At 47.3% G+C, this 25,747-nt stretch overlaps 1 protein-coding gene across 7 annotated transcripts in view; it reads left to right on the top strand.

Annotated features, from left to right (window-relative positions):
* NCALD (neurocalcin delta) overlaps window positions 1-22,241 on the top strand; it is a 392,189-nt gene extending 369,948 nt beyond the window's left edge. For all 7 annotated transcript variants that reach the window (XM_042973308.1, XM_042973312.1, XM_042973310.1 and 4 more), the window contains 3 exons: window positions 2,855-3,251; window positions 16,355-16,460; window positions 19,524-22,241. In XM_042973308.1, coding sequence (XP_042829242.1) covers window positions 2,874-3,251; window positions 16,355-16,460; window positions 19,524-19,621 — 582 coding nt within the window. In that variant the 5' untranslated portion in view covers window positions 2,855-2,873 and the 3' untranslated portion in view covers window positions 19,622-22,241. The remainder of the gene's footprint in view (window positions 1-2,854; window positions 3,252-16,354; window positions 16,461-19,523) is intronic.
* The last annotated feature ends 3,506 nt before the right edge of the window (window positions 22,242-25,747 follow it).

The raw sequence follows: 25,747 nt of genomic DNA, 5'->3' as shown, positions 1-25,747 counted from the left end.
TTACCTCATGTTTCTGAGTTCTTGCCTCAGGCAAATTGCCAACTGAGCAACTAAATGATAGTTTTAAAATTCTAATAGGAACCAGCCTGGCTTTGTTTTTCTCCCTCCAGAAAAAGGAGATACACGAGGGAAATGAGAGCTACTGAAAGTTTCAGTTTGTAAACTGTACTTTGTTTGGAGCTGTAGTTTGATTTTGCTCTTGCATAAAATCGGGTTTGCCAGATTCCACGTAAAAGGGGACCTTCCTGCACCTGTTGGTCCTGTTAACAGGACGGGTGCCCTGTTCTCACTACCCTTCCGAGGGTCCCTGCCTAAGAGCGAGAGTGAGGCCAGTCCTGCCTCCAGTGCAGAACTCGGGAAACAAAATCAGTCAACTCGTCAATTACTAAGATTGCTTGGTGTTGTTCTTGGACTATGGATATAAACAAGAAGTTTGAGCCCTGCTAGGTGCAAACACTGCCCTCTAGAATTTATTTTTAGTGGGGGCAAAAGACAGGTATACAGGCAATTCAGTGTAAGAGATCCCAGACAGTGGGGGAGGGGCACCTGGGTTAGGGGGTGCTAAAGGTACAAACTTCTAGTTATTAAATAAATCCTACAGCTATAATGCACAGCCTGGTGACAATAGCTAACAATACTGTATTGCATATTTGAAAGTGGCTAAGAGAGTTAGAACTTAGAAGCTGTCATCAGAAGAAAAAAACTTGGGGGTGCCTGGGTAGCTCTCAGTCAGTTAAGCATCTGACTCTTGATTTCAGCTCAAGTCACGATCTCACAGTCGGTGGGTTCGAGCCCTGTGTCAGGCCCCGCACTATCAGCTTGGGTCTCTCTCCCTCTCTCTGACCCTTCCCCACACACGTTCTCTCTAAATAAACAAACAAATAAACGTACTTAAGAAAAACTTTAAAAAAAGAAAATCATTCCTATGTGGGTGATGGATGTTAACCAAAGTTACCATGATGATCGGTGTAGTAGTGGGTCATTAACGTTGTACCTCTTAAATATATACAATGTATATGTCAATTATATTTCAATAAAATGGGGGGAAAGAAAGACATTCCAAAACCAAGCCTTAACCAGATATTTTGAGTGACTCAAATAGCATTCTGACAGCCAGGGCCTCCCCACTGTAACAGAAAGACTCCTTTTCTGGGAAGATTACTACGCACCTCCCTGTTGTAATTATTTATCTGTCTGCCGGTCGCTCCTTTGTTCGTTATCTCACCAAGTGTTATTTGTGGGGGCCCTGGAGAGACAAAGTGACCTCAGTAGAGACTCTGTCTCAAGGGGCTGACCTTACAGAGGGAGGGAGACAGACATTAACAAATAAACACCACACAAGAAAATCTCAGAGAAAATTAGGAATCATGATTAAAATGGGTATGTGTTGTGTTTCATGTATTCCATAATTTTCCAAGCTTTACTTTTGGGATTTTTTTTTTCCCAATATAGGAAAAATGCAAAATGTAACTGCTCAAATTATTAAGACTTTGCAGTTGGGAACTAAGCTCAGATATCACCTTCCCCAAGAAGACATTCCCGATGGCACCGATGCCCCCTTTTGGCTCAGGGATCCTTTCTATGTCCTGTCATTGCACCATATCCATTCCCCTCGTAACTGGGAATGGGTCTCGAATACACTGTCCCCTCACTGCCACCCCTGCTTTTGAACTTAGGCAGCAGGGGGCCCCTTAAGAAAGAGGGGCCACACCTCAGTCTTCTTTGCCTTCACAGCACCAGACACATGCCCAGTACACGGTGCCCAATCAATGCTGAATGGCTCTGTGAATAGGAAGATGATAATTATAGGCTTGTTTCCCATCTAATAAAAGTTGTCTTTGTCCCCCACACTATGTTCAGTTTAAAAATAGGTAACACAATATATCCTTGTTTTTTGAAAAGTAGATGTATTAAAGTATATGTCAATAGTACATTTAGATAAACTTGCATATAGGAAATCTAGAAGGACGCACACCAAAATGCTGGCAGGGCTATCTCGAAGCGTTAAGACCTGAAATGATGCTACCTTTTTCCTTTCAGCATTGCTTTTTTATTTTACTATTTTGCTGTGGATGTGAGCTACTGCTATAATAGGAGAATATGAAGTTCTTTGTATTTAAAAAGGAAAGTTTGGCCTCTTCCAGAAGCATACACATAAACAAGCCTCATCTTTACCAACTGAACCTAATGTTGACAGTGTCTTGACCTTGTGAATTTAAATAACTGACCTAGTTTTGTAGCATTTAATGGTGTTAGAAGGTTTCTATTTTCCTTACTCATATCTGTGTTTATAGTATTCAGAAGGTGTCTAAGCAGCACTTGCCTTGGAAATATTCTAGCAGTAAAACATGGTAAATTACCTCTTTTGTCTGTCTGTCTCTCTCTCTCTCTCTCTCTCTCTCTCTCTCTCTCTCTCTCCCTCCCTCCCTCTCTCCCTCTCCAAGTTCTTCTTAAATTCTCCCTACTAATACTTTGATTGGGTGTGTTAGAGCCTCAGACTTCTTAATGGCAGAGTAGACCTCTTGCAAATAGAAAAGGTGGAAATAAGTAGCCAATTTCTCTGTCTCTCTCTTCTCCCCCACCTCCTTTTCTCCCTCTTTCTTTCATTATGTATCTACAGTTTCCAAGAGTGACTCTGTACGAAAGACATGAACAGTTTTCTGGGCAGTGGTATTTCTGCTCTGCATTTTCTGTCTGTCTTTCTACCATTTTGTTTGGCTGAGTTGGAAATCCTAGACAATGTTATTGGACTAAAGGAGTTTGTTTCTTTTTTTCCAAAGGAACAATCACAAATTACAAAGCGTGCCTCTAAAGAACAGGTCTAAAAATGATTTATATTCTTCTCTATCTGCAGCTGAATTCTCGCTGCCAGGATGGGGAAACAGAACAGCAAGCTTCGCCCAGAGGTCATGCAGGATTTGCTGGAAAGCACAGACTTTACAGAGCACGAGATCCAGGAATGGTATAAAGGCTTCTTGAGAGACTGCCCCAGTGGACACTTGTCAATGGAAGAGTTTAAGAAAATTTACGGGAACTTTTTCCCTTATGGGGATGCTTCCAAATTTGCAGAGCATGTCTTCCGCACCTTTGATGCCAATGGAGATGGGACGATAGACTTTAGAGAATTCATCATAGCCCTGAGTGTGACCTCGAGGGGGAAGCTGGAACAGAAGCTGAAATGGGCCTTCAGCATGTATGACCTGGACGGAAATGGCTACATCAGCAAGGCAGAAATGCTAGAGATTGTGCAGGTACGTAGCCCTCACCCTTTACAAAGAGAAGAGCAGGAGTCACAGGTAAGGACTGGGAGGTGCACAGTGTAGCACTGTGTGGGGTGGGGGCCGGTGCCCATCTAGGCTTTGATGTGGCCAACCCAGTGTTTCTGAAAATGTCGAACCCATATTTTAGAACAGGGAGATTGCACACAAAAATGCACACTGGTTGGCGTCTCTTGAAAACTCAGATCTGGCAACCCTGGGCCCCCAATCTTGCCTGGCCTTACTCCCCTGGTGCTTTGTGGTGACCCCCACCCTACAAATGGACATACACTCCTCAGGTGATCATTCTCCCTGCGGCCCCTCCATCCACCCATCCCAGTGACCTGCCTGGACCTCTCACCTTTGGGGTTTTTTTTTTTTATGTTTATTTATTTTTAAGAGAGAGAGCACATGTGAGCAGGGGAGGAAAGAGAAAGGGATCTCTCTCTAGGATCTAAAGCAGTCTGGTGCAGGGCTTGAATTCACAAACTGCAAGATCATGACCTGAGCTGACGCTGGACCCTTAACTGAGTCACCCAGGCACCCCTCGAACCTTTGGGGTTTTATCCCCTGGAGTGGTGTCTAATGATCAATTTCTGGCCCGGGTTTCAAACCCTGCCTCTTTCAGTCACTACCTCTGTAACTCTGACCAATAAGTGAGCCTCAGTGTGCTTATCTGTGAAATAGAACTGCCAGTGGTTCCCACCCATGTTGTGGGGTTACTTTAAGATTAGATGTGACTGTCCATGTTCAGTGCTTAGCACAGCGCCAGCCATATAGAAAAGCTCATCATCACCACCATCATTAATTTACAACTTTCATAGACTCTTTTTTTTTAAGTTTATTTATTTTGAGAGAGAGAGAGAAAGAGAGAGAGAGAGAGCATGAGTGGTGGAGGGGCAGAGATTGCAGAGAGAGAGGATCCCAGGCAGGCTGCGTGCTGTCAGTGGGCCTCGAACTCACAAACCCTGAGATCACGACCTGAGCCAAAATCAAGAGTCTGATGCTTAACCGACTGAGCCACCCAGGTGCCCCCAACTTTCTTAAGACTGTTGAATGAAAGCCGGGATCTCTAGACCAGGTTCTGTCTCATCAGAGATACAAACATCGTAGAGTCAAGTCCTCCAAATCACTCACCCAGAGTAAATACTGAGTGGAACAGGAGAGTGGGCCTGGTGTCTGCCACATTTTCCCTGTCAGACCCCAAGGGAAGATTGGGAAGGGGCATAAGGAGCTATGGTCATGGTAACTAACAGTTTGATCAGCAGAGTGGGACCCAGAGAGGAGCTTAAGGAGATTGGGACATAGCTCAGGGGAGGATCAGGACAGCTGCAGGCAATAAGCAGGACTAGGTGGGTGGGCAGCACTGGGGAGGGCTGGCCGTCACTCACCATCTTGGCAGGCAAACGGGCCCAAGAGGGAAGCATCTGGAAGCAGACAGCGGTCCAAGAGAGTGGGCATTTGGCTTCCTGGAGGGCTCGTCTCAGAAGCCAGCACTCATTCCAGGACGTCCGGGTTCAGGGATAGATCTGCAGCCCCTGGGGGAACAGGTGGGGCTCTGGAAGGGAGGGGGCATATAACACAAGGAGCCGGAAAGGTGCTGGTGGGGTTGAGGATGGAGGCAGAGGGGCACTTGCTTTCAAGGAACCCCGGAGACCCGGTTACAGAAACTAAGGGCAGAGCCAAAAGAGACCCACGCGACTGACTTGTTACTGAGCTACTGTAGCTGAGGCCTGGGGTCTGCTCCTGGGCCAGGGGGCCTGGACCTGCATGGGCAGTGAGAGAGGACAGGTGCTCTGTCCACACAGAGCCGGGTGCTGAGCAGGAATCCCACTGACCTTTGTACTAGTCAACTCTCCAAGATCTGCCAACTAGGTCTTTCTGTGCCTCTTCCTTCACCCAGAGCAGCCACTATCTGAATACGGTGTGTTAAATTAATCCCTCAGAGACGGGATCTTAAGCAAGAATAAAGGGTTTCTCCCCTCCCCCAAGGATAAATGCATGAAAATATAATTTCAACTGTAAAAATATGAGTATAGGAAAATATAAAAACAAAAGGGAAGAATTTTCCATAATCCCACTCCTCCCACAAAGAGAATCACTGCTAATAATTTTCTAATAGTAGAAAATAATATTTTCTGTTCTTATTTCCATGCATTCAAAAATATCTAACTGACTTCATAATGCATATGAAATTTTGCATCTTGCCATTTTCACTCAACATAGTAATACAGGCATTTGTCATGTTATAAAAACTTAAAAAAAATTTTTTTTTAATGTTTGTTTAGTTTTGAGAGAGAGAGAGGATGAGTGGGGGGAGGGGCAGAGAGAGGGGAGACACAGAATCTGAAGCAGCCTCCAGGCTCCAAGCTCTGACCTGAGCCGAAGTCAGACACTCAACCGACTGAGCCACCCAGGCGCTCCTCATGTTATAAAAAGTTTTAATAATGATATTTTATTCTTAATGTTTCTTTTATTTTTGAGAGAGATAGAGCGCGACTGGGGGAGGGCAGAGAGACACAGAATCCGAAGTAGGCTCCAGGCTCTGAGCTGTCCGCACAGAGCCTGACGCGGGGCTCGAACTCACGAACCATGAGATCGTGACCTAAGCCAAAGTCTGATGCTCAACCAACCGAGCCACCCAGGTGCCCCAATAATGATACATTAATAGCTGCATAATAGTCATACGATATAGTTTACTTACTCTTCCCCTACTGTTGGATATTTAGGTTGTTTCCACGTTTTATTATTATATATGATACTGTAACATTTAAATATAAAATAACAGATAATTCTTGTGCATGAAGCTTTTTCTATATTTGGGACTATTCCCTTCGAGTGGATTCCCAGAATTGCAATCACTGAGCCGAAGGGAAGGAGCATTGATTTCTGAGACACTTGACGCTGTGCCAAATTGTTTTTCCAAACATGCTCCCTGAGTGACTGAAGGGCGTCCCAGGTCATTGCACTTTTCTGATTTTTCCCAATCTTTGCTAATTAAACAAAAATTTAAATTTCAAATGGGACTCATTTTCATTAGCTTTATTTTCTCTCTCCTTTTTTATCTGGGCATCGTGCTGTGCTCTGTTCCCCCCCCCCCCCCCCCCCCCCCCCGACTTCCCACCATGTCCTTTGCCTCACTGCAGAAAAAGGGGCGAGTACATTCTCCTTTTGAAGAGAACTACTTCCTGATTGGGATCTAAGAAATAAAAATCCTGTTAGCCACTGTGTTAGCTCCTGTTTAACATTTTTTGCACAGTTCTCCTGGTCAATGATGTGGTGACCAGTATTAATGAATATGTTGACCCCCAGTCAAGGAGAACCCTCTGGACACCACGGGCTTCTGAAAATCAAACCCGGCACCCATTTTGTTTCACACCTGCCCTGAAGCACTGCTAAGTAGCTGGGAATAAATAGTAGGGGAGGAATACACTCTCCCTGGGCTGAGGAATTCTGGTTTGCAAGGGAGGGTGAGAACATTGCAGAGAATGTGCAGAAGGTGCTGGTAAGCACTTGGGTTTTTCCGGAGCCTGCAAATGGAGTTTCCTACAGCACCCTGAGGATTGACATTCACGACTCACCCCCCACCGTGGGGAGGAAGTACTGTGGCACCTTGAGGCGACTTCCAAATTGCCAATGAGATTAAATTACACTTAGAATCATTTTCCTATTAAGGGCTATGTTATTCTATTCTGCTACTTTGCAAACTGACGATTCATGTATTCTGTCTCATTCTAATGCTAATCCCAAGTTTCCAGTGGATGAACTGGAATGTGTAGGATGTTGCCAAACTTCCCTTTCTATTTTTCTTCTTTTTTCACCCCATTCTGGAAGCCCACACTCCAGACCCTGTCCCTGTCCCAAGAAGTTGTGTACAGATTCTCTCTCTCTCTCTTTCTCTTTTTTTGGTTCCAGCTGGTCTGCACCATTGAGGAAGTACCTTTGCAGGGGTGCTTGTACTTCAGAGAGTCACTGTCCCATTGGGTTTCTGCTTTGCATGCGGGCAAATATATGGTAGAGAATGAGGAGATGAGAGCAGGCCGGAGGCCAGCAGAAGCATTCACAAATTAAGGTCCTATTTCTTAAAGTGAGTAAAACCTACAGCTTGATGACAAGCATCTATATATAAAGTCTTGACGGAACTTCTGCTCCTCCAAGACTCAGCAATGCAAAGCAATTTAATAAAATGCAAATTTATGTTGTTCACCTACAGACACTAAAACCGGGCGGGGTGTAGACTGGGGTCCAAACAAGTTTATAATTAGGCTTGACAATGAATGGAGTGTAGTATTGCCTACATTTTCTAGTGTTTTTCTTCCCTGATGTTGCTTCTCAGTTAGGCGTCAGAGTCCACAGAATGGCTTACGGTGACAAGCTTTGGTCTCAGTCACACTGACTGCATTGTGGCAGTTTCCTCTTGGTGCTGTAACAAATTGCCATAAACTTAGTTGCTTAAAACAACGGGGTCGTTATCTTACAGTTCTCCAGGTCAGAGGTCTGAAATTAGTTTTACTGGACCAAAATCAAGGCGTCCATGGGATGCAACCTATGGGGGAAGCATTTCTTGGCTTGTGGCCTCCTTCATCCACGCTCAAAGTTAGCAATAGTAGATTGATTGAGTCCTTCTCACACGAGCGTTTTCGTGGGCATCTCACTCTCTTCTCTCTTCTACTCATAAAGACCATTGCACCTACACTGAGACCAGCCAGATAGGACTGGTCCCCCATCTCAAGGTCCTTAACTTAATCACATCTGCAAAGTCCCTTTTACTGTATCAGGTAACATATTCACATGTTCTAGGGATTATGACAGGCACATCTTGTGGGGGACCATTATTCACTCTGCCACATATACTAAAATGCAGATATTTTCCTTTTTTAAAAAAATAATTTTGTGCTATATCAACATCTGGATGAACAAGCAAAAACATACACAGATTTATTTTTAGAGTCTTGAACATTTTTACATTCACATGCTTATTTTTTTTTTAAGTGACAAATTTAGGAACATGATTTAGGCCCAGTGTTTTGTTGCATCAAAACTGCCTCTCGGGAGTCATGAGCCAGACCACAGCTCTGACTTTTCCCCATTTTACAGCAGAGCCTCTCCTCTGGGTGGGAGCTAGGGTCAGCCCTCTGCCACAAGAGCGGGGAGAAGGCTTCCTGTCTGTGCATCAGCCCAGGTGGAGATAGGTCTGCACACCTACACCCTTCACAGCACAGGGGCCGAGGAAGGGGCCGAGTGAGCCAAAGAGTGGCATTGCTGATTTGGCCATGAATGCCTGGACCTTCCCTGGGATGTTGGGGGTAAGAGAGCACTGAATTTGAGGATCCATCAGTGGGACCACAGCACTCCCAGGGAGAGAATGCTGTCTTGGAATCAAACCCTTCCTCCTAGTTATGATTCAGGGTTAATTGGCATTTTTGATGAAGGCAAATGAACTTCAGGACACCCTTAGTCTACCTTTTTATACCTTTTTGAATGAATGAGACCTGAAGGAAGGAGGTTGGGGGTATGTTGGCAGCTCATCACAGAAGATACATTTCTGTTTCTTTTAGCAGTATTGGAATTTTTTTCTTTTTAAATGTTTATTTTGAGAGAGAGAGCTCGAGCATGAGCGGGGGAGGGGGAGAGAGAGAGACTCCCAAGCAGGGGGACCGGGCACAGGTTTGCCCTCCAGGAGCACCACACAAACGCACAGATTAGTCCCAGCTGGTTGCAAGATCACCAACTGTGACCTTTCACACAACCAGCTTGTGAGTATTTGTGCCACAGAGGACCAAGGTCAGGACCAGGAAACCTTCTTTACGTTCTTTAAGAGCCACTTCCTGAGTGGCACCTTGCATTTTTCCTCCCGATCATCTTTCTAAATTGGTGTCATAGACACTAGGTCAATTTTAATATATTCCTGGAGACCTAAAACACTGTGCTCTTTTGATTCTGGGGGGAAAAGAGTGAGGGGCGAGACAAGAGCTTCTAATCTATTTTGATATGGTACCTGGGAATTCAGGTCCACACCCTCACCTAATTCTCAATTATGAATGTGGACCACGGATATGACCCTGGCGTGCACCTTCGATTTCTTTCCTGGAGGAAGTTCTAAAGCAACTGCTTCGGCTAGTGGCTTCCTCTCAGGACTAATCTTCGCGCTTACCAGTTGTGTTTGGTTTATCCCTTTCTTATTAGGGGATTAATCTTATGACAAGAGTTTAACTCTTAGCATCCAGTATGCCATCTGGCAATATGAGCGAGGCAGCCCTCTCTGGCTCTTCCCTTCCAATGTCCTTTGTGGACTGCTCTTCGTTCTTCGGCTCCCTGAACATGGATACTCTCAGAGTTCCAGCTACAGCCCTTATTTCCTGTCATTCCCTCCAAGAAGTGTCCTCTCATCAGTGTTTGCGGTGGGTTGAGTATAATGATGAGTGCTTTCCACGCTGTGGTAGTTTCCTAGGGTTGCCATAACAAACTGTCATAAACTGGGAAGCGTAGAACCACAGGAATGTATTCTCTCAGGGTTCTGGGGGCCAGAGTCCAAAATCAAGGTAGGGACAAGGTTGGTTCCTTCTGGGAACTCCGGCGGGGAGGGTAATCTGTTTCACGCCTCTTAGCATCGGTGGTGACTGGTAACACTTGGCATTTCTTGGCTCACAGCTGCATCACTCCGGCTTCTGCCTCCATCATCACATGACATTCTTCCTGTGTGTCCGTGTCCAACTTTCCTTCCTTTGAATTGCTGGATCGATTAGGGCCCGTCCGAATCCAGCATGATCTTATTTTACCTGATTACATTGTCAAAGACCCTATTTTCAAATAAGGTCACCTTACCAGGCTCTGGGTAGACGTGAAGTTTTGCAAGATACTGTTCAACTCAGTGCACGTGCATGATCTCATTGAATCTTCATGCCAACCTTATTAGCCCCAATTTATGCAGGAAACAACTGATTACTTCCAGATCTCCAACTTTGTTACGTCTAAATCTTAGTAAACATCTCCACCGAGATGTTGCACTGGCACTTGAAGGTCAGTATTCCCGAATCAAACTCATCATTGCCCCCCAACCCCCCAAACATGGAGGCCTAGAATACAACAGCTCTGGAATGTCTGTTAGGGACAATAAAAGGCCTCTTCGGATGGGGCTCTTTGAAGCTGCTTTTGCATTGCACTTAATGTAAGATTGAAAACAAATATTAATTGCCCATATCTAAGAATGATGGGTATCACTGCTGACTTAAAAGAGGACAGTGACAGGAGGAATGATAGATTTAAGAAAATACTAAGGAGACAGATTCACTGGGTCCTAGAAATGGAGATAGATGGCAGAGAGGTGCCAAAGATGTCTTTGCACCACAGGGTGGATGGCAGGGCTATTCACATGCGCGCGTGCGCACACACACACACACACACACACACACACACACAGGATTTTGAGGGCAATGAGTTTGCTTTTTTCAAGTAAAATCTTACATGGAACCTAAAATAGGAATGGAGCGGCTTTGGTTGAAAAGGGACAGGGTCTTCTCCCTTCACCCTCTCCCTGTGAAGGTACCTACAGCACCTGCATAGAACATTAGGGAAGTTACTGACTTCAGGTGTTCTTCTCACTCTGAACAAGAAACCACTGACACCATTCCAGACACACAGACTTCGATCCTATTTCAAAAGTGTTTCTAAGAAAGATCCTCACGGCCTCTCTCCACCCTCATTTCCTGATGTGCAATATTCTTCTAAGTGGGGTGCTGTTCTTTATCTAGAATCTCAAAGCAACCCCCCACCCTGTACCGTTTAACTTCTTTTGCCCTTGGTCAGTTGTCACGCGGCCTTGGATGTCCTGTTAGAAGACCCTCCATCTGGTGAAAAAAGACGGTCTGGTTTCCTTTAGAGAGAGAAGGTCAAGTTTGACTCTTGGCACTGTGCCTGCCCTCCGTTAATCCTACAACTTTTATCAGTGCAGACGTGACTCCTAATTTTCCAGAATTCCAAGAAGTGGTTCATTCAGAGGAAAAAAGGAAGAAAAATATAGGGCACAAGGAAGCTGGTGAGACCCCGGGGCTGCAGGGCAGAAAACTGTCCCAAGCCTATATAGGGGCAGAGCCAGAGCTGGGCTCTTGGGCAACCCATAGCTCTGTGTTTACCCAGATTTGAGAATAAGGCTCTTCAAGTTTAATTAAAAACAGGATGTCCCTGCTGGGCCTCTCATTGACATTGCTAAAAATAAGCAGGAAAGTAGCCTGGCCTCTTCATGGTTTAATCCCATTAAATTTGGGGAGGGGGGGTAGTAGAGCTAATAAGAGACATGATTTGTTTCAGATTGCTGTCTGGCATTGTGTCTTTTCTCCCTGTGCTGTGGAGTCCTAGATTCTGAAGTTCTAATGCAATCAGCTCTGGGTTATTGATGCCGTGGGAAGGGGACAGACGATTTCCCAAATGTGGTTTTGCCTGGTCGCCATCTACTTACTCACTCTTGGGACCACAGGGACTTGTCACCTCAGCTCTTTGCTCACTGCTCTGGTGCCACACACATCAGAGACCTGGTTTTGTGAACAATCCACTAACCCCTGTCTGTGAGTTGATGCACATTAAAAAAAAAAAAATTCTAATCTAGGGCCATGAAAGAGCTGTCTGGAATGTGAGCCTCTCGAAGGAGCCCTCACTTCCTCCTCAACTTTACAATATGCTCAGACACTGTGCCTCTTGCCCAATTCCAGAAGTCCTGTTTGCAAATATACTGAGGTAAGGGCATCCTGACTTTCTTCATTGCTTTGTTTTGATTTGGATTTTGGTTTTTATATTAACCCATCTTTATTTCTCTGTTCCAACCCCACTCCTTTGGCCTAATAGCAAAAGGCTAAATCTCTTCAAGACCTTCTGTTGAGTGTGGGAACCTTGTTTTCTAACACAAATTCATCTGTTCATTTGATCTTTCGTTTGTTCAACCAAGAGTATTAAGGGAATAATCTCTGGATTGTTGCACAGTTGACTTCCCATCAGAATTCCAGGAAGGAGAAGAATTTCATGAGCCCCAGCTCTTAGAGGCTGGGAGTTCCAAGGAATGCTCCCGACCAGTGAGTTTACTCACCATCATGGGAACCAGAGGTGGTGTAAGTGAAGGCTTTTGTAACAGTAAGACATCACTGGAATCACTGCACCCATCTAAATGGTGCTTTGGGTCACCAATATGGTGTCTCCCTAGCCTTCTACCAGAGGACTGGTGAGATACACAATAAGAAAGACCATATCGGTCGTGTTGATAGTTGACTGCCACCACCTAGTACGTAGTAGACACTCAATAAATGATGAGTAAATTATTAATGACAGTTTTTAAATTCTCTGAACACCATTGCCTGCAAGTAAGGGAGTAGGGATGGATTTGGGGAGTAGGTGCAAATAGAATCAAATTTAATATCGCTTCTCTCTTTTGATTGCTTATTGGAGAAATACAAATACCCTCATCTGATCGGGGCCCCAGTGGTCTGTCCTGAGCTGCTCCAGAGCCACATCTTGTACCATATCCCCCACACTCCCTCAGCCTTCTTGCCATTCTTCCTACCTGGGTGTCTATGCACCTGTTTCCTCTGTCTCTTTTCTCTGTAAGCTGTCCACTTCCTTCATCTTTTTGCTTTCCTCACTCCTCGGGGAAGACTGCCCTCATCCTCCCGGCAAGGAGTGTTCCCCCGTTACAACATCTCATAAGACCATGCACCCTCCTTTGTAGCACTTCCCTCAACAAATGTTTTACACTCATTTCTTTGATTGTTCAAATAATGTCAGTCTGCCTTATTTAACAGTAAACCTTTGAGGGCAAGGATGGGGTAGATAGGCCTGGTATGTGATAGCTGATTGACAAATAGTTGGGGAATGACTGAGTGAATGGATGAATGAGAAAAGGAGAGGGGGTAAATTGAGATCAGGGGTTTTCCCACCTGGAGTCCGTGGACGGGCTCCTGAATCCATGAGCCCCTGAAGCTGTCTGTAACAGTGAGTGGAGATCCACGAGCATGTGTGCCTGGTTCCTGAGCGGAGAGCCCGTAGCTTTTGATAGACTGAAAAATTGTGGGGGCCAAGGGCAGGGTGCCCAAGATGGGCCACTTAGGCATGAAGATTATTTTGAGTTTTTTAAATGAGCATTTGAAACTGAGCAGATTCAAGGAAAGCTCTTTGCCTCCCCCACAACTGTCTAAAAAGAATTTAGGTAGAGGACCCGCTCCAGGAAGAGAGCTGTCACCACAAAGAGCTACGTTATGGTATGAACAAGGTGTGGTAGACAGGGAGGAACCTAGCAAGGCCTGTTTGATCAAAGTCCTCTACGTCCCATGGTTTCCAAGTGTCCCCAGGACACATTTGTTTACCAAACATTTACTCCTTTTCATTTTCCTGTGAATTACAATTTTTCCCTTTGAAGTCCCAGACTCCTGTCCCCTTCTCCTTAGTTCAGGATGACACACATGCCTCATTTCGACTGTCTTTGGAATCTTTGATATCTGTGTGGATTCCCCATGTGCACAATATTAAATTTGATTTCCTCCTGTTTGTCTCCTGTCAGCTTGAGTCTTAGTCCAATTAGAGGGCTTTTGAAGGGCAGAGGAAAGTCTCCCTCACCAACAGAATCTTTAAGGGGTTTCACATGAATATGTTTAATTATATAAAGAAAGGGAGGAAGAAAAGAGAAGGGGAAGCTGAGAAAAGCATAACAAGAGGAGAAAGGGGAACTTTATAACGAGAAGCAGAATAGAACATTGAGAGTAGAGGAAGAGCCTGAGAGGAGGCGATGGGGGGCTGGGGACAGTTATTCCTGAATGAATCCTTCAAACTTATGAGCCCAAGTCTGTGCAAAGCCCTGTGTTAGGAACTGTCAGGGGTTCAATGAATAGCCAGATCAGACTGCCACCATCCCGTCTAAGAGGAGAATGTGGTTGGTAACTACAGTTCAAGTAAATGGGATGGAATGATCCAAGAGAGGCTTTGAATGGAGCCATTTGCTAGCACAGAGGAAGGGAAATTACACATAGAAGGAAGACCCTGGAAGACTTCCTGGAGGAGGGTAACATTTCAACCTGCCCTTAACACATGAGTAGGATTTTTGGGAGAGGGAGAGGGCCAGGTGAGCACTGAGATAAGGGAAGAGCATAAACAGAGCTGCTGCTGGTCCAGGAAACCAAGGTGGGTGTTGGGCAGGTTGTCGAGCTCTGGACAGGACTTTTGCTCTCTGCTGCCGTTACCAAATGTTCACCTGGTCCAGGAACTCTCAGCACCTGTCTTCCTGTTTGTAAAAAGAACTCTATCTTTATGGGCTTTTCTAGTTCCCTCCAGGAGTCAGGTGTCCCCAGAGGCTTGGCATTTGGCACTCTAGGCCCAGCACAGATGGCGGTGTAGACCCGGGCTAGAGTGGACAGCAAGTAGGGGTCCAGGAGGAAGACAGAGTGTGGTTTGTCTCTTGCCTTCGCCGCACACTTCCGTGAACATTTCCTGAGGGAGCTGACTATGGCCAAGTTTACCCCAGTGACACCCACGATCTGAGACCGAGCTGTAACTCTGAGCTTGACTTTTCTCCCAGGCAGAATCACTGTGGAGGCCACCCTGGAGTTGAGCAAGGGCTTTGGGGGGGTTTCAGACAGACTCAGGGAACCTGGCCAGAGGGATCCCTATGGTGTGGAATCTGCCCAAGGGTGAACCCTGGGTGAGTCAGTTTTTCATTCCTAATTTATTGATTGGGATTAGAACATTCGCCGCCTTTTCCTCCAGAATGAGGCAGAGTTTATCCTAAAAAAGACTGTAAAGCAAGTTAAGTTGAGCCTTTAGTATCAATTTGTTTTCTCTCACACACTTCTCATTGGAAAACTACTTTCTCTCAGCTGGCTTCCTGTCTCCCCTCCCTCCAACTATCCCATGGCATCTGAAGCTCCAGAACTTTCCAGATTCTTTTTATGCCCACCCTCCTGCAAAATCTACTTTTTCTAAAACTGCTTCCCCAGACTAAAGTCCCCAGAGTGAATCTGATTAGCAAAGTCATGGCCTGGGGATAAAAACAGTGACTTTACATTATTTCCAAATCAAATCTACATTTGACAACTGCCACATTCCAAGCCTTTACGGAGTACCACACAGGCTCCACTATGGTGGGGGAGACAGCTTCAGTATTGCATACGAAACTCAGTCAAACCCTCTGTTGCTCATCAGATTTACCCAATTTATCTTAAACCTTGAGCTGCTTAATTATTTAATACAAAGCTTGGATGGCAGCTTGCCTCCATCTTGGGGATGCCCAGGAGCTTGCTGGAAAGGAATGTGAGGTGATTGCCACATATGGGGGCAGGGGGAGTGGAGAGGATTGGGATGGATTAGTAATGTCTGCCTGGGAGAAGACATGCGCGGACATTTGCAGGCCATCATGGGTTTATTATGCTTGAGGGACCAAGGTGGAGAGACCCACCTGTCTTTCTGACCTGAGGACTGTTATCCACAGCCTTGCTTTTAGAAGTGGTGTTCTCAGGATAGCAACAGCAGCATCACACGGGAGCCTGTTGGAAATGCAGAATCCCAGGGGCACCTGGGTGGTTCATCCAGTTAAGTGTTGACTTAGGCTCAGGCCATGGTCTTGCCCTTTGTGAGTTCCAGCCCCGTGTTGGGTAGGCTCTGTGCTGACAGCTCAGAGCCTGGATCCTGCTTAGGATTCTGTGTCACCCTCTCTCTCTGCCCCTCCCCTGCTTACACTCTGTCTCTCTCTCTCTCTCAAAAATAAACAAACATTTAAAAAAAATTTTTTAAAAAAGTGCAGAATCCCAGGCCTCCATTACCCCCACCCCACCCTGATCAATCAGATTCTGCATTTTCACAAGATCCCCAGGGGATTCATATGCACAAGAAAGTCTGAGACACAGGGGTCTAGTGGGTCTTCCTGCCAGGTTCTCACTGCTGGAGCAAGCAAGTTCTGCTGGCCAGGCATCCCTCGGTAGTGACTGCACATCAGTTTTCTACAACAGATCGGCAGGAATGGGACTAGCTCCCTGGGCTAATGGAGGATGTCCCATTCACCCCTACATTTGGGAGGTTTAATAATAAGGCTGTTATGTTTCTGGCTTATATGTTGTTTCTGTCCCCAGGCGATCTATAAGATGGTTTCCTCCGTAATGAAAATGCCTGAAGACGAGTCAACCCCAGAGAAAAGGACAGAAAAGATCTTCCGCCAGATGGACACCAACAGAGATGGTAGGAGGCCAAGGCTGCTTTGCTCTGCTCAGTGGGGGCTGCTGGAGGGGCTGGGGCCACCCAGGCAGGGCAATGCCACCCGAGGGCAAGATATTGGCCGCAAAGACGTGGCTTTCAGCTCTTTGTGAAACTGGCTCGTCCCGCATGCTCCCTGGTAGTACAGGACAGAGAAGGACCGAGGTGGGAACAGGCCTAAACCACAGCAGGCTGGATCCCTGCAGGCCAGCTAATCAGAAAGCAGAGAGGAACTTGGTGCTACTCCACTCAGACCCTGGCCTTTCACCCCAGCCTGCCCAGGGGGTGTGGTTGGGCTCTTCTGCGCATGCCCTAAGGTGTTGGTTTCCTGGAGTCTGGTCTTCCCCAGCCGATGTGGGGGAAGGGGAGGAGGGGAGGGAAGTGGCCAACAATTTCCACCCTGAGGGTGCCATCCACAACTCAGACCCAACAAGAGGAATCAGAACAATCCAAAGTGAAAAGGAAGAGTGGATTTCAAACTCAAGGACAGTGGGTTTTAGATATTGGGTTGCCAGATAAGTTATAGGAGGCCTAATCAACTCTGAATTTTGGGTAAACAAATGATTTTCTTTCCAGAAGTATGCCCTGTGAAATATATGGGACATACTTACATGAGAAGAATTCTTGTTTATTTGAAATTCAGTGTTTAACTGGGCATCCTGTATTTTATCTGCCAAATCTGGCCACCCTATTTAGATGGGACACCTGAATTTAAAGCGCTGAGCGCTGAATCTGGTACATAAGAAACCCACGCGTCAGGCAGGGTTAACACTTGCTATTATTACCAGCTCCCCTGATTCCCTGGGCATCCCCAGCAAATCTTGTCCATGACGTGCGAACGCTCTTGTATCCCCCAAATGGTGCTGGTGGACAGAATGACAGGAGGCTTTGTAGTACAGGGAGCCTCTCTTTCTATTCCACGCGCCTCTGGGGCACCAGCTGCCTGAGAATCTGGCTTTGCAGGGTGCGGACCAATCTGTTTGCTTCCTGCACAAAAGTGCTATCACATCCGATTTCCCCTTACGCACCTTAATTCACGGCAGATAGATTGTTTTGTGAAGACAAAACAAATGGGATTGTTTGACAGTTAACGAACTTGCTGATTTTCAACTGCACGTTTTGCTGGTGCTCCAGGGGAGCACAGGTGGGTTTGTGTCCTGCTCTAGGGCCCAGCCCCCTGGCAGGAAGAGAGCTATAGGATGAGCGAAGGTGCAGGTGCTGGAGGACAAAACTTTCCGTGTGTGCAGCTCATAGGCAGGGAGTTAGAGGCTCGCTATAATGGCGTCACGGGGTCCTGACTAGGGCAGCACTCGCGGAACACATCCCGCTGCTAAAAGCCCGGTGCTTTCCTAAGGGTCAAAAGTGGGGAGGGGGTGGGAGCCTGGAGCAGAGGCTTCACCTACAGTCTCCCCACTGTTAGATTCTTCTTGGTGGAGGCTCTTTGCGTGGAGCCCCAGACCTCAGACTGGAAAAGTCAGGACACACAGGCAACGTAGCCCTGGAGTCTACTCAGAAGCACACGGGGAGTCAATCCAAGAGACCCAGACATAGAGGTGAAATGTTGGGTGTTCCCCGCTGCTCCCGGTCCAAGGTTCCCAGGGCTTACCTTTGGAGATCCTCAAGTGTTCAAGTGGCCATTGCCCTCTGCCTTTCCTCACCCCAGCCTTTCAAACCTAACAAGTCATCACCATTGTAACCACTGCCAGAGCAGGGGCAGGACACAAAGCCTAGAGGCGGCCTGCTCTATATTAAAAATAAATAGATGCATAAAAGCCCACCTTTCTCCTCCTCGTAGCTAAAGTAGATTTGGTTAAATGAGAACTAGGTGCTGGGGGAGGGGGTTGTGACGAAGGGGAAGACATATTTGTTGACGTCTCTGAGTACGGGGTGGTGAAGGCTTCCGTGGGCAGTATCCTTCCTGTCTGGGTCTGGAATGAGTGGAGAAGTAAGAGACAATCCTTGAGGATGGATTTTGTTGGGGGGGGGGGCGGGTAGAGCCTAGTGTGAGAGCCTGAGGGCATTCGGACAAGACCCACAGCAACAGGAAGCCCCAGTGGGCATGGGCTGTCCTCGGGGGCAGGGGGAGCAGGTCCCTTGTGGGAGCTCCTATCAAGAGCAAGCCCGGCAGCTCTTCCCAAGGAGGGACCCTTCTGGAAGCATCAGCAATGGTGGAGAAGCTTTGTGCCGCCCCCACCCTCCACAACAGTATGACAGAGGGGAATTCAATATATATTCCAGCTTACTCAGAAAGAAAAGGGACACACAGATAGGAATGGGATCGCAGGAGGCCAAGTGTCCCTCCTCTAGCCTGTTGTTTGACCCAAAGGACCCGGCAGGGCATCCGTCTGCCTCGTGCGAACACCCCTTTATTCTCCTTACTTTGGATGGAGGGGCGGCCTCCTCCCATGTTGTCCAAAAGAAGGTCCTCCCCCCAGATGTCTGCGAGGGCCCCTCTGCTCACATGCAAGCAGAGGGACTCTTGCAGCAGACCTAAGTGTACCCGAAGGAGGCCAGCAGGCTCTGGGAACCGTGGGAACCTCGCAATGGCTTTGGTGCTGCTAGAGCACAGCTCATTCTCCTAAAAATGCAAAGGCCAGGGGCGCCTGGGTAGCTCAGTCCGTTAAGCATCAGGGACTCTGTGCTGACAGCGCTGAGCCTGCTTGGGATTCTCTCTCTCCCTCTCTCTAAAATGATAATAATAATAATAATAATAATAATAATAATACAAAGGCCAGATAACTGTTCACCAATACTGAATGAGAACCTCCCACCCCCTCCTGGGAGCCTGGAGCTGGAAGAGCCATGAGGGCAGGGGTCCTGTCAGGGCCACCTGCCACCAGGTCAGCGATGGGCTCCCAGGAAGCAGGGTGCCATGCTAGGTGCTAGCTTTGCGGTGATGAGCCTCGCCCTGCCCCATGGGTCTCAGGCGGGAAGGGCAGAGGGTGCGACCGCAGGGGAGAAGGTGAGCGGTCGCCACCACCAAGATGCAGTGGGACGACCGTAAGGCCCTGCAGCTGCCACCAGCTCACCTGTCCTCTTGCTTTCTAGGAAAACTGTCCCTGGAGGAATTCATCCGAGGGGCCAAGAGCGACCCGTCCATAGTGCGCCTCCTGCAGTGTGACCCCAGCAGTGCCGGCCAGTTCTGAGCCCCGCGCCCTACGGATCGTAGAGCTGCTTGTGTTCCCTTTCGATCTTCCTTTTTAACAAGTTTGTCTTTTTTTTTTTTTTTTTTTTTTGCCAAACAATATTGATGGTGATGCTGCCCCCCGTGAGGTCAGATGCACCTTCCTCCGTGACGCCTTCAGCTTCCTTTGTTGTGGGAATGCCCGGAGCCCCAACCGCTTGTGGCCGAGCATGGACAGTGCTGTCTTGCACAGACCTTGTGGTGTTCGTTGTTCTATGATTTCTCCATCGCTGTTATTATTGTCATTTTTCTTCCGATTCCAATGTCTCTGTTCTGAAACCGAAGACTCGGGGAGGCAAGAGAAGGGAAAACAATTCGGTCCAGTGATTCAATCGCAAGCTTCCAGGGGCTTGCTGGAAAAACAAAACTCCCCACCCGGGTCTGGAGTCGCCCGTGCCCTCGGGGTGATGGTGCCATGTGCTGGGTTCCGCAAGGACAAGGAACCCTCTGGGGCCAGGCTATAGAAGGGACGTGGAGGCATCCACTCCACCCTCTTCCCCAGCAGGCTGTTGTAGTGTCTAAGCTGTGAACGTGTCAAGGTAAATTCGTAGAGAAGAGGAAAATGATGGCTCAGCTGTTTTCTCACGGCGTTTACACTAGCTGAGCTAAGATGAGTTTCTTTGGAAATTAAACACAAATGGTAACTTATATAACAAAACCAGACCCATCTTGTTGCCTATTGTGATTAAGACAAAAGACTGCTGTACATAAACTATTGGGTATTGCAGACCAAATTAAGTGTTTTGCCTTGTTTAAATGAAATGCATGTTTAGTGAGCACTAATACAATCTTATTACAGAAGACTGTTTTTAGTAGCTTAATGTGAAGTAAGCCAACTATAATGAATGTCTATGTCTTGTTTTAAAGTCATATCTGTCTTTGCACAAATGCACCAATCAACAGGTATATTTTATATATTCCAGAGAAGTACAAAGTCACCATGACTAGGGCCCAACCTTAATTTCGAATGCATTTCCAGAGTGGTTGTGCCTGGAGAATAGACTAGGGCAGGTTTAAGTGGGACACGTCCTTGGGAGCCACCAGAAGGTTAATATTTGTGAGAGATGTGAGGTGATGGTTAGCTCACTCAGCCCAGCAGCTCAGTGGTATTAGATTGGAAGTGTGGTGCTCTTCTGAATAGATCAATATTCCTTAGACCTGAAAAAAAATATATATACCATAAATTCTTGGGACTTCCCAGTGGTTTAAGCCACATGTATGATTAGGGAGCTGTATCTGGAATACTGACCTTTTCATGCCCCCAGTGGCCCTTCAAACAATCAGAGGTCGGGCAGCCGGCTGACTCATCATGAAGAAGGCACGGGCCAGTGCGTCTGTGATTTCCAGGGCCTGCTGTGGGGAATCCCAAAGTATTTTCCATCACCATGTTCTTTGAATGCAGATTTCTATTTTGAGAGGTGACAGTGCAAATTTGCGTCGCTGTTTGGTCTGGCGATCTCACGCACACTAATTGGAATGGAAAGTTAAGAGTAAAAATTGCTGATCACAGGTAAGTCCGTCACATTTTCCCAAGCAGTAGGCATGGGGAAGTCCAAACCCTCAAGGATGTACATGGTAGACCCTGCCCCAGGAGGAGGCCGAGAGGTCCTTAGTGGGTCTGTCTGCACTGAAGCTACTTCCTGAAGATCATGACCCACAGAAAGACAGAAATAACCATGAGGGAGATGATGTTGAGTCCATTCTAACTCTAGATTCCTCTGTGTTACTTGAGTCCATTTTACCTGGTAGCAAAAATCTGAATTTGTATGGTTGGCCAAAATGAACCAACTTTGCAGAATGAAATTTGGAGGCCTAGACTTGGTAAAATAATCTTTATCTTCCTCTAAGTGTCAGCTCCTCCCAGTCGGTCAGCCCTGAGACTTGCCAAATTCCTCCTTGGGCCGAGTGGTAAGATCTGGGTCTGAAAGCCAGGGGATTACCCTAAGAGGCAGAGGGCAGAGGGGGTGAGGGACCTAGCACCTCTGCTGGTCGTGTTCAGGAGGTGCATCCTTCCCCCACGCAGGGGTTGGGGGGGAAAGCCCTTCCTGCTCTGGACTGAAGACCAAATTCTTCCCTTTCAGTTCTTCAAAGAGGGTGGGGAGTCAGTTAATATTTGGGCAAGTCCGCCTGGGCTCTGCCTTCGGTCAGGACATCTTGTTGAGCCAGACTCATCCAGTTCCCTAGAACTGAGAGCTGTAGTGAGGAGGGGAGAGGGGCTCCAGCTGCTTAGGAGAGAAAACAGAGCCAGATGCATGGCTGACGAACACCGACATGCCTGAGATACACAGAAATAGTCTTCGTCCTGGCCTGCCATTGACCCTGTCTGTATTTTCTCGATGGTTGTTTTTCTCTTCTATTCCTTCCCAGGAAGGGCTTTGTATGTCCAATGCAATGCACTTAAATTTGGCCAAGGGACTCTGCAGCACCCGGAAGGTTGAATGCCTAAAAGTTTATGTCACTTCTTTGCTGGGCTGTTTATTGTCATTACTGTGTTGAGGGACCTCTGGAAATGGTCTGTTCTGTCTAAAATCAAGGCAGTCTGTGATTTCAAGGGACTGGAATAAAGTGGCTTATGACTTGAAGGATGATACAGAGTGGCCGACTATCCGTTCATACCCTTGTTGAGGGTGGGGAAGGGATGTAGAGGGTGCTGTCCCATCCCATCTCTATGTCCCAGGGGGCACTTTCCACAAATGGATTTAATAATCTACAGTTGATCCTTGAACAATGGGGGGGTTACGGGTACAGACCCCTATGCAGTCAAAAATCCACACATAACTTTTGACCCCCCAAAACATAACTAATAGCCTACTGTTGACCAGAAGCCTTACTGATAACATAAACGGTTGATTAACACCTATTTTGTATATAGGTTATACACTGTATTCTTACAGTAAAGCAAGCTAGAGAAGAAAATGTAAGAAAGTCACAGGAAAATACATTTACAGTATCATAAATCTGCATATAAGCAGACCCATGTAGTTCGAACCCATGTTGTTCAAGGATCATCTATATATATTCATAGATCCCATCATGTGGAGAGGCCCCTATATCAGTTGACTTTGTGTCTCGCTAGCTTGGCATTCAAGCACTTGATTAGGACGTAAGAGTTTTGTGCCTCATTGACCATGCTGCCTCAGGTCAATATGCCTGAGGGTCCAGGTGCTGATACCCGCCTCCCCCCACTGGGTGTGCCTCCTGCCCTAGAGACACGGGAGCCAGGGTTTGTGAGAGGGGAATGGGGAGGTGGCGAGCCCAAAGCCCTGTCCGAAAGCATCCTGGGTCTGCACGTGGGCTTACTTCTCTCCACTCACTTATTTCTTGGCCCTCACTTTCTTCTCACCTCCTCTCCTTCCTCACAACTGGAGCTGCAAACTCTAGTCCAAACGTTAAGTGCAATGGAAGGCAACTTCCTCTTCAGTGGCAGATTGATCTCCTCTTCTCTGCCCTCTAACCTTTTCAGTCTGGAGAAGAGTCCGTAGAAAAGATGACGTGATGCAGACCCCACACCGTCCACGCAATTCGGATCAGGGTGTGTGTGTTTTGTCGTTGTCATTGGCCCTGCCTCCAGCACAGAAGGCCATTAACCTAGAAAAAAGGGACCGAGTGTCAGCTACAGTAGGTGCCTCGTGGGCCATCCAGACCTCCTGTGGGAATGGAGTTGGCCTGCAGGGGTTCTGTCTTCACCGTTTGTCCCTACGGACCAGCAATGGTCACGATACTCTCGAGTTTTGAGCCTGTTGCTCATGGCACCGATGGAGAGGTGGCTGGCAGCTGCCAAACAGATCAGGAACCTGCACTCCTGCACCTGCTGGAGCCAACCTGGCAATTTCCAGCAAATTTCCAAGACTAAGGCTCCTGTTTTCAGGGCATTGTCCTAACACCCCAACTCAACTGGATCCCCTCACAGCCTAGTCCAGCCACGGAGGGGGCACGCCCGTTGAGGAGTCGTCTGAGAGTTCTCTAAGTATGGGAAAGAGATCCCGAGAACTGTCTCTGGAAGAAATGTCGATACTTCACACGTGCCTCTCTTGGCTTGAGTATGCTCAGCACTCTTGTTTTTTGAGGTGGCTCTTCAGCTACAAGAAAAACAAGAAAGAGAACATCGAGCCTTGTATTTCCCAAGGCAGCAGAGAATCAGCCAAATCTGCCTAAAATAGAAAGGTTTGTTGCATAGTGAAAAGATGTTCAGGCCAAGGGTGTAACCAATGGTACATTAATGTTAAACAGGGTTCTCTACATTTGTTGTTGTCTTTTAAATGTTTATTGCGGGGGGGGGGGGGGGAGGCAGAGGGAGAGAGAGGGAGAATCCCAAGCAGGCTCCATGCTTAGTGTGGACCAGGACTGGGGCTCGATCCCATGACCCTGAGATCATGACCTGAGCCGACATCAAGAGTCAGACGCTCAACCGACTGAGCCACCCAGGCACCCCAGGTTTCTCTACACTTGAATGCTGACCAAGACTTAGATAGGTCTCGGGTGCTTGCTGCACTGGGTGCGAATGCGCCATGCACGGTCCCAGACATCCCTGGGGTTGCAACCAGTGGTTACTCTGAGAACATTCCATGGTGTGGAGCTAAGCCCCTAAGGCAGCTCAGAAGGGGCAAGAGCCTCAGAGAGTCTTATTTCATGCCTTCTTTTCCCAGCACTATTCCAGGAAAGAGAAGGCATCTTAAGAGTTCTAGAGAGGATGGTGAAAATACTTCAAAATTCTGCCCAGCTCAGCCTGCCGACCCTTCTTAAATACCAACAGCTACCACCAGTATATCATACACATGTAGACAGACAGATGGACAGACTCTATCTTCCCAATACCGGTATTTAATCACTTTACTGAGCTGGCACTGAGTGTTCAATGGTGACTTAACACAGTACCAGGCACTATAGTCTTGAAGGCGTGTGTATGTTGGGAGAGTGGGGGTAGGAGTGATTAGCAAAGAAGCTCACAGTTCAGCTGGTAAGTTTTGTCCAGCACACTGAATACAATCACAGAGTAACCTACATCTATGTCCACGGCAGAGCAGACATCAAGTTCTTTCTTGAGTGGTGCAGGAGAGGTGTTTGCTATCCAGGGAACAAGCTGGTAACATTTGCCTTTAGTGCCCTTTCAACATCCCCTTCTCTTTGGCTGCTTCTGGCTGATCAGAGGCCCCCCACTGTGTTTCCTAGAATTTGAGTCCCCCAAATTAACCCATGCACCCCTTTAGCAGAGCTCAGAGAAGTGTGGGGATGGAGGACCCTGAGGAGAAAAGGCAGAGCATACTAAGTTGGTAGACCAGAAACCCCACTCGGTGAATGTTTACTTGTAAGAATAGAGCCCCAGTGAATCTCTATGGGAGACCTTTTAGAAGGAGTTGGCTGTGGTCACCGGGGCGGGGGGGGGGGGGGGGGGGTTGCTGTTCAGATCTTACCTTTTGAGAGCCCTGCTAGCTGATTGACAGGCTCTGGCTGCAGTCTTTGGAACCACCTTAGCATTTACTCTGAGGCCACATTCTCTGGGGCTGCTCCCAGTGACCGCACATGGTGGAGTGTTAGAACTGGGCCATTCCTGCCCCACACAGATTCTTCCTGCAGGTGACCTATACTCGAGGACTCCTCAGGGGCCTGGCTGAGGCAGTCTGAAGCTCCTCTTATGCAAGCGTCCTTTCCTCCTTCCCTCCCCCTTCTCTCTTCCCTCTTTCTTTCCTTCCTTCCTTTCTTTCCTTTCACAGGGGTCAGTCCACACGCTCTCCCTATCTCCCCCTGCTCACTACCCCTTTAGCCTTCACATGAGTTTCCCCAATAAATCTCTTGAATGGCTGATCCCATCCTGGCTTCTGCTTCTTGGACGACCTGAACTGACGCAGTGACCATCCCTTACCCATTCCTGTTGACCCTCAGTTCCATGGGCTCAGACACTCGAGTTGGCAGCCTTCCCAAAGTGAGTTTCACATTGGTGACTTTTCATTACATTGTACAAGAGCTCGGGGTAGGAGGGGTTATATTATGCCTTAGAACTGGGGTGATGACAGAACCCTGGCTCTCCCAGGATGAGCCCTTATAACTGTGCTGATGCCAGGCCACTATCACTTTGCACCTACATCACTGC

Source organism: Panthera tigris, chromosome F2 (assembly GCF_018350195.1).
Source record: "Panthera tigris isolate Pti1 chromosome F2, P.tigris_Pti1_mat1.1, whole genome shotgun sequence".
NCBI classification, from domain to species: domain Eukaryota; kingdom Metazoa; phylum Chordata; class Mammalia; order Carnivora; family Felidae; genus Panthera; species Panthera tigris.
This window is presented reverse-complemented; position numbering and strand designations above follow the sequence as displayed.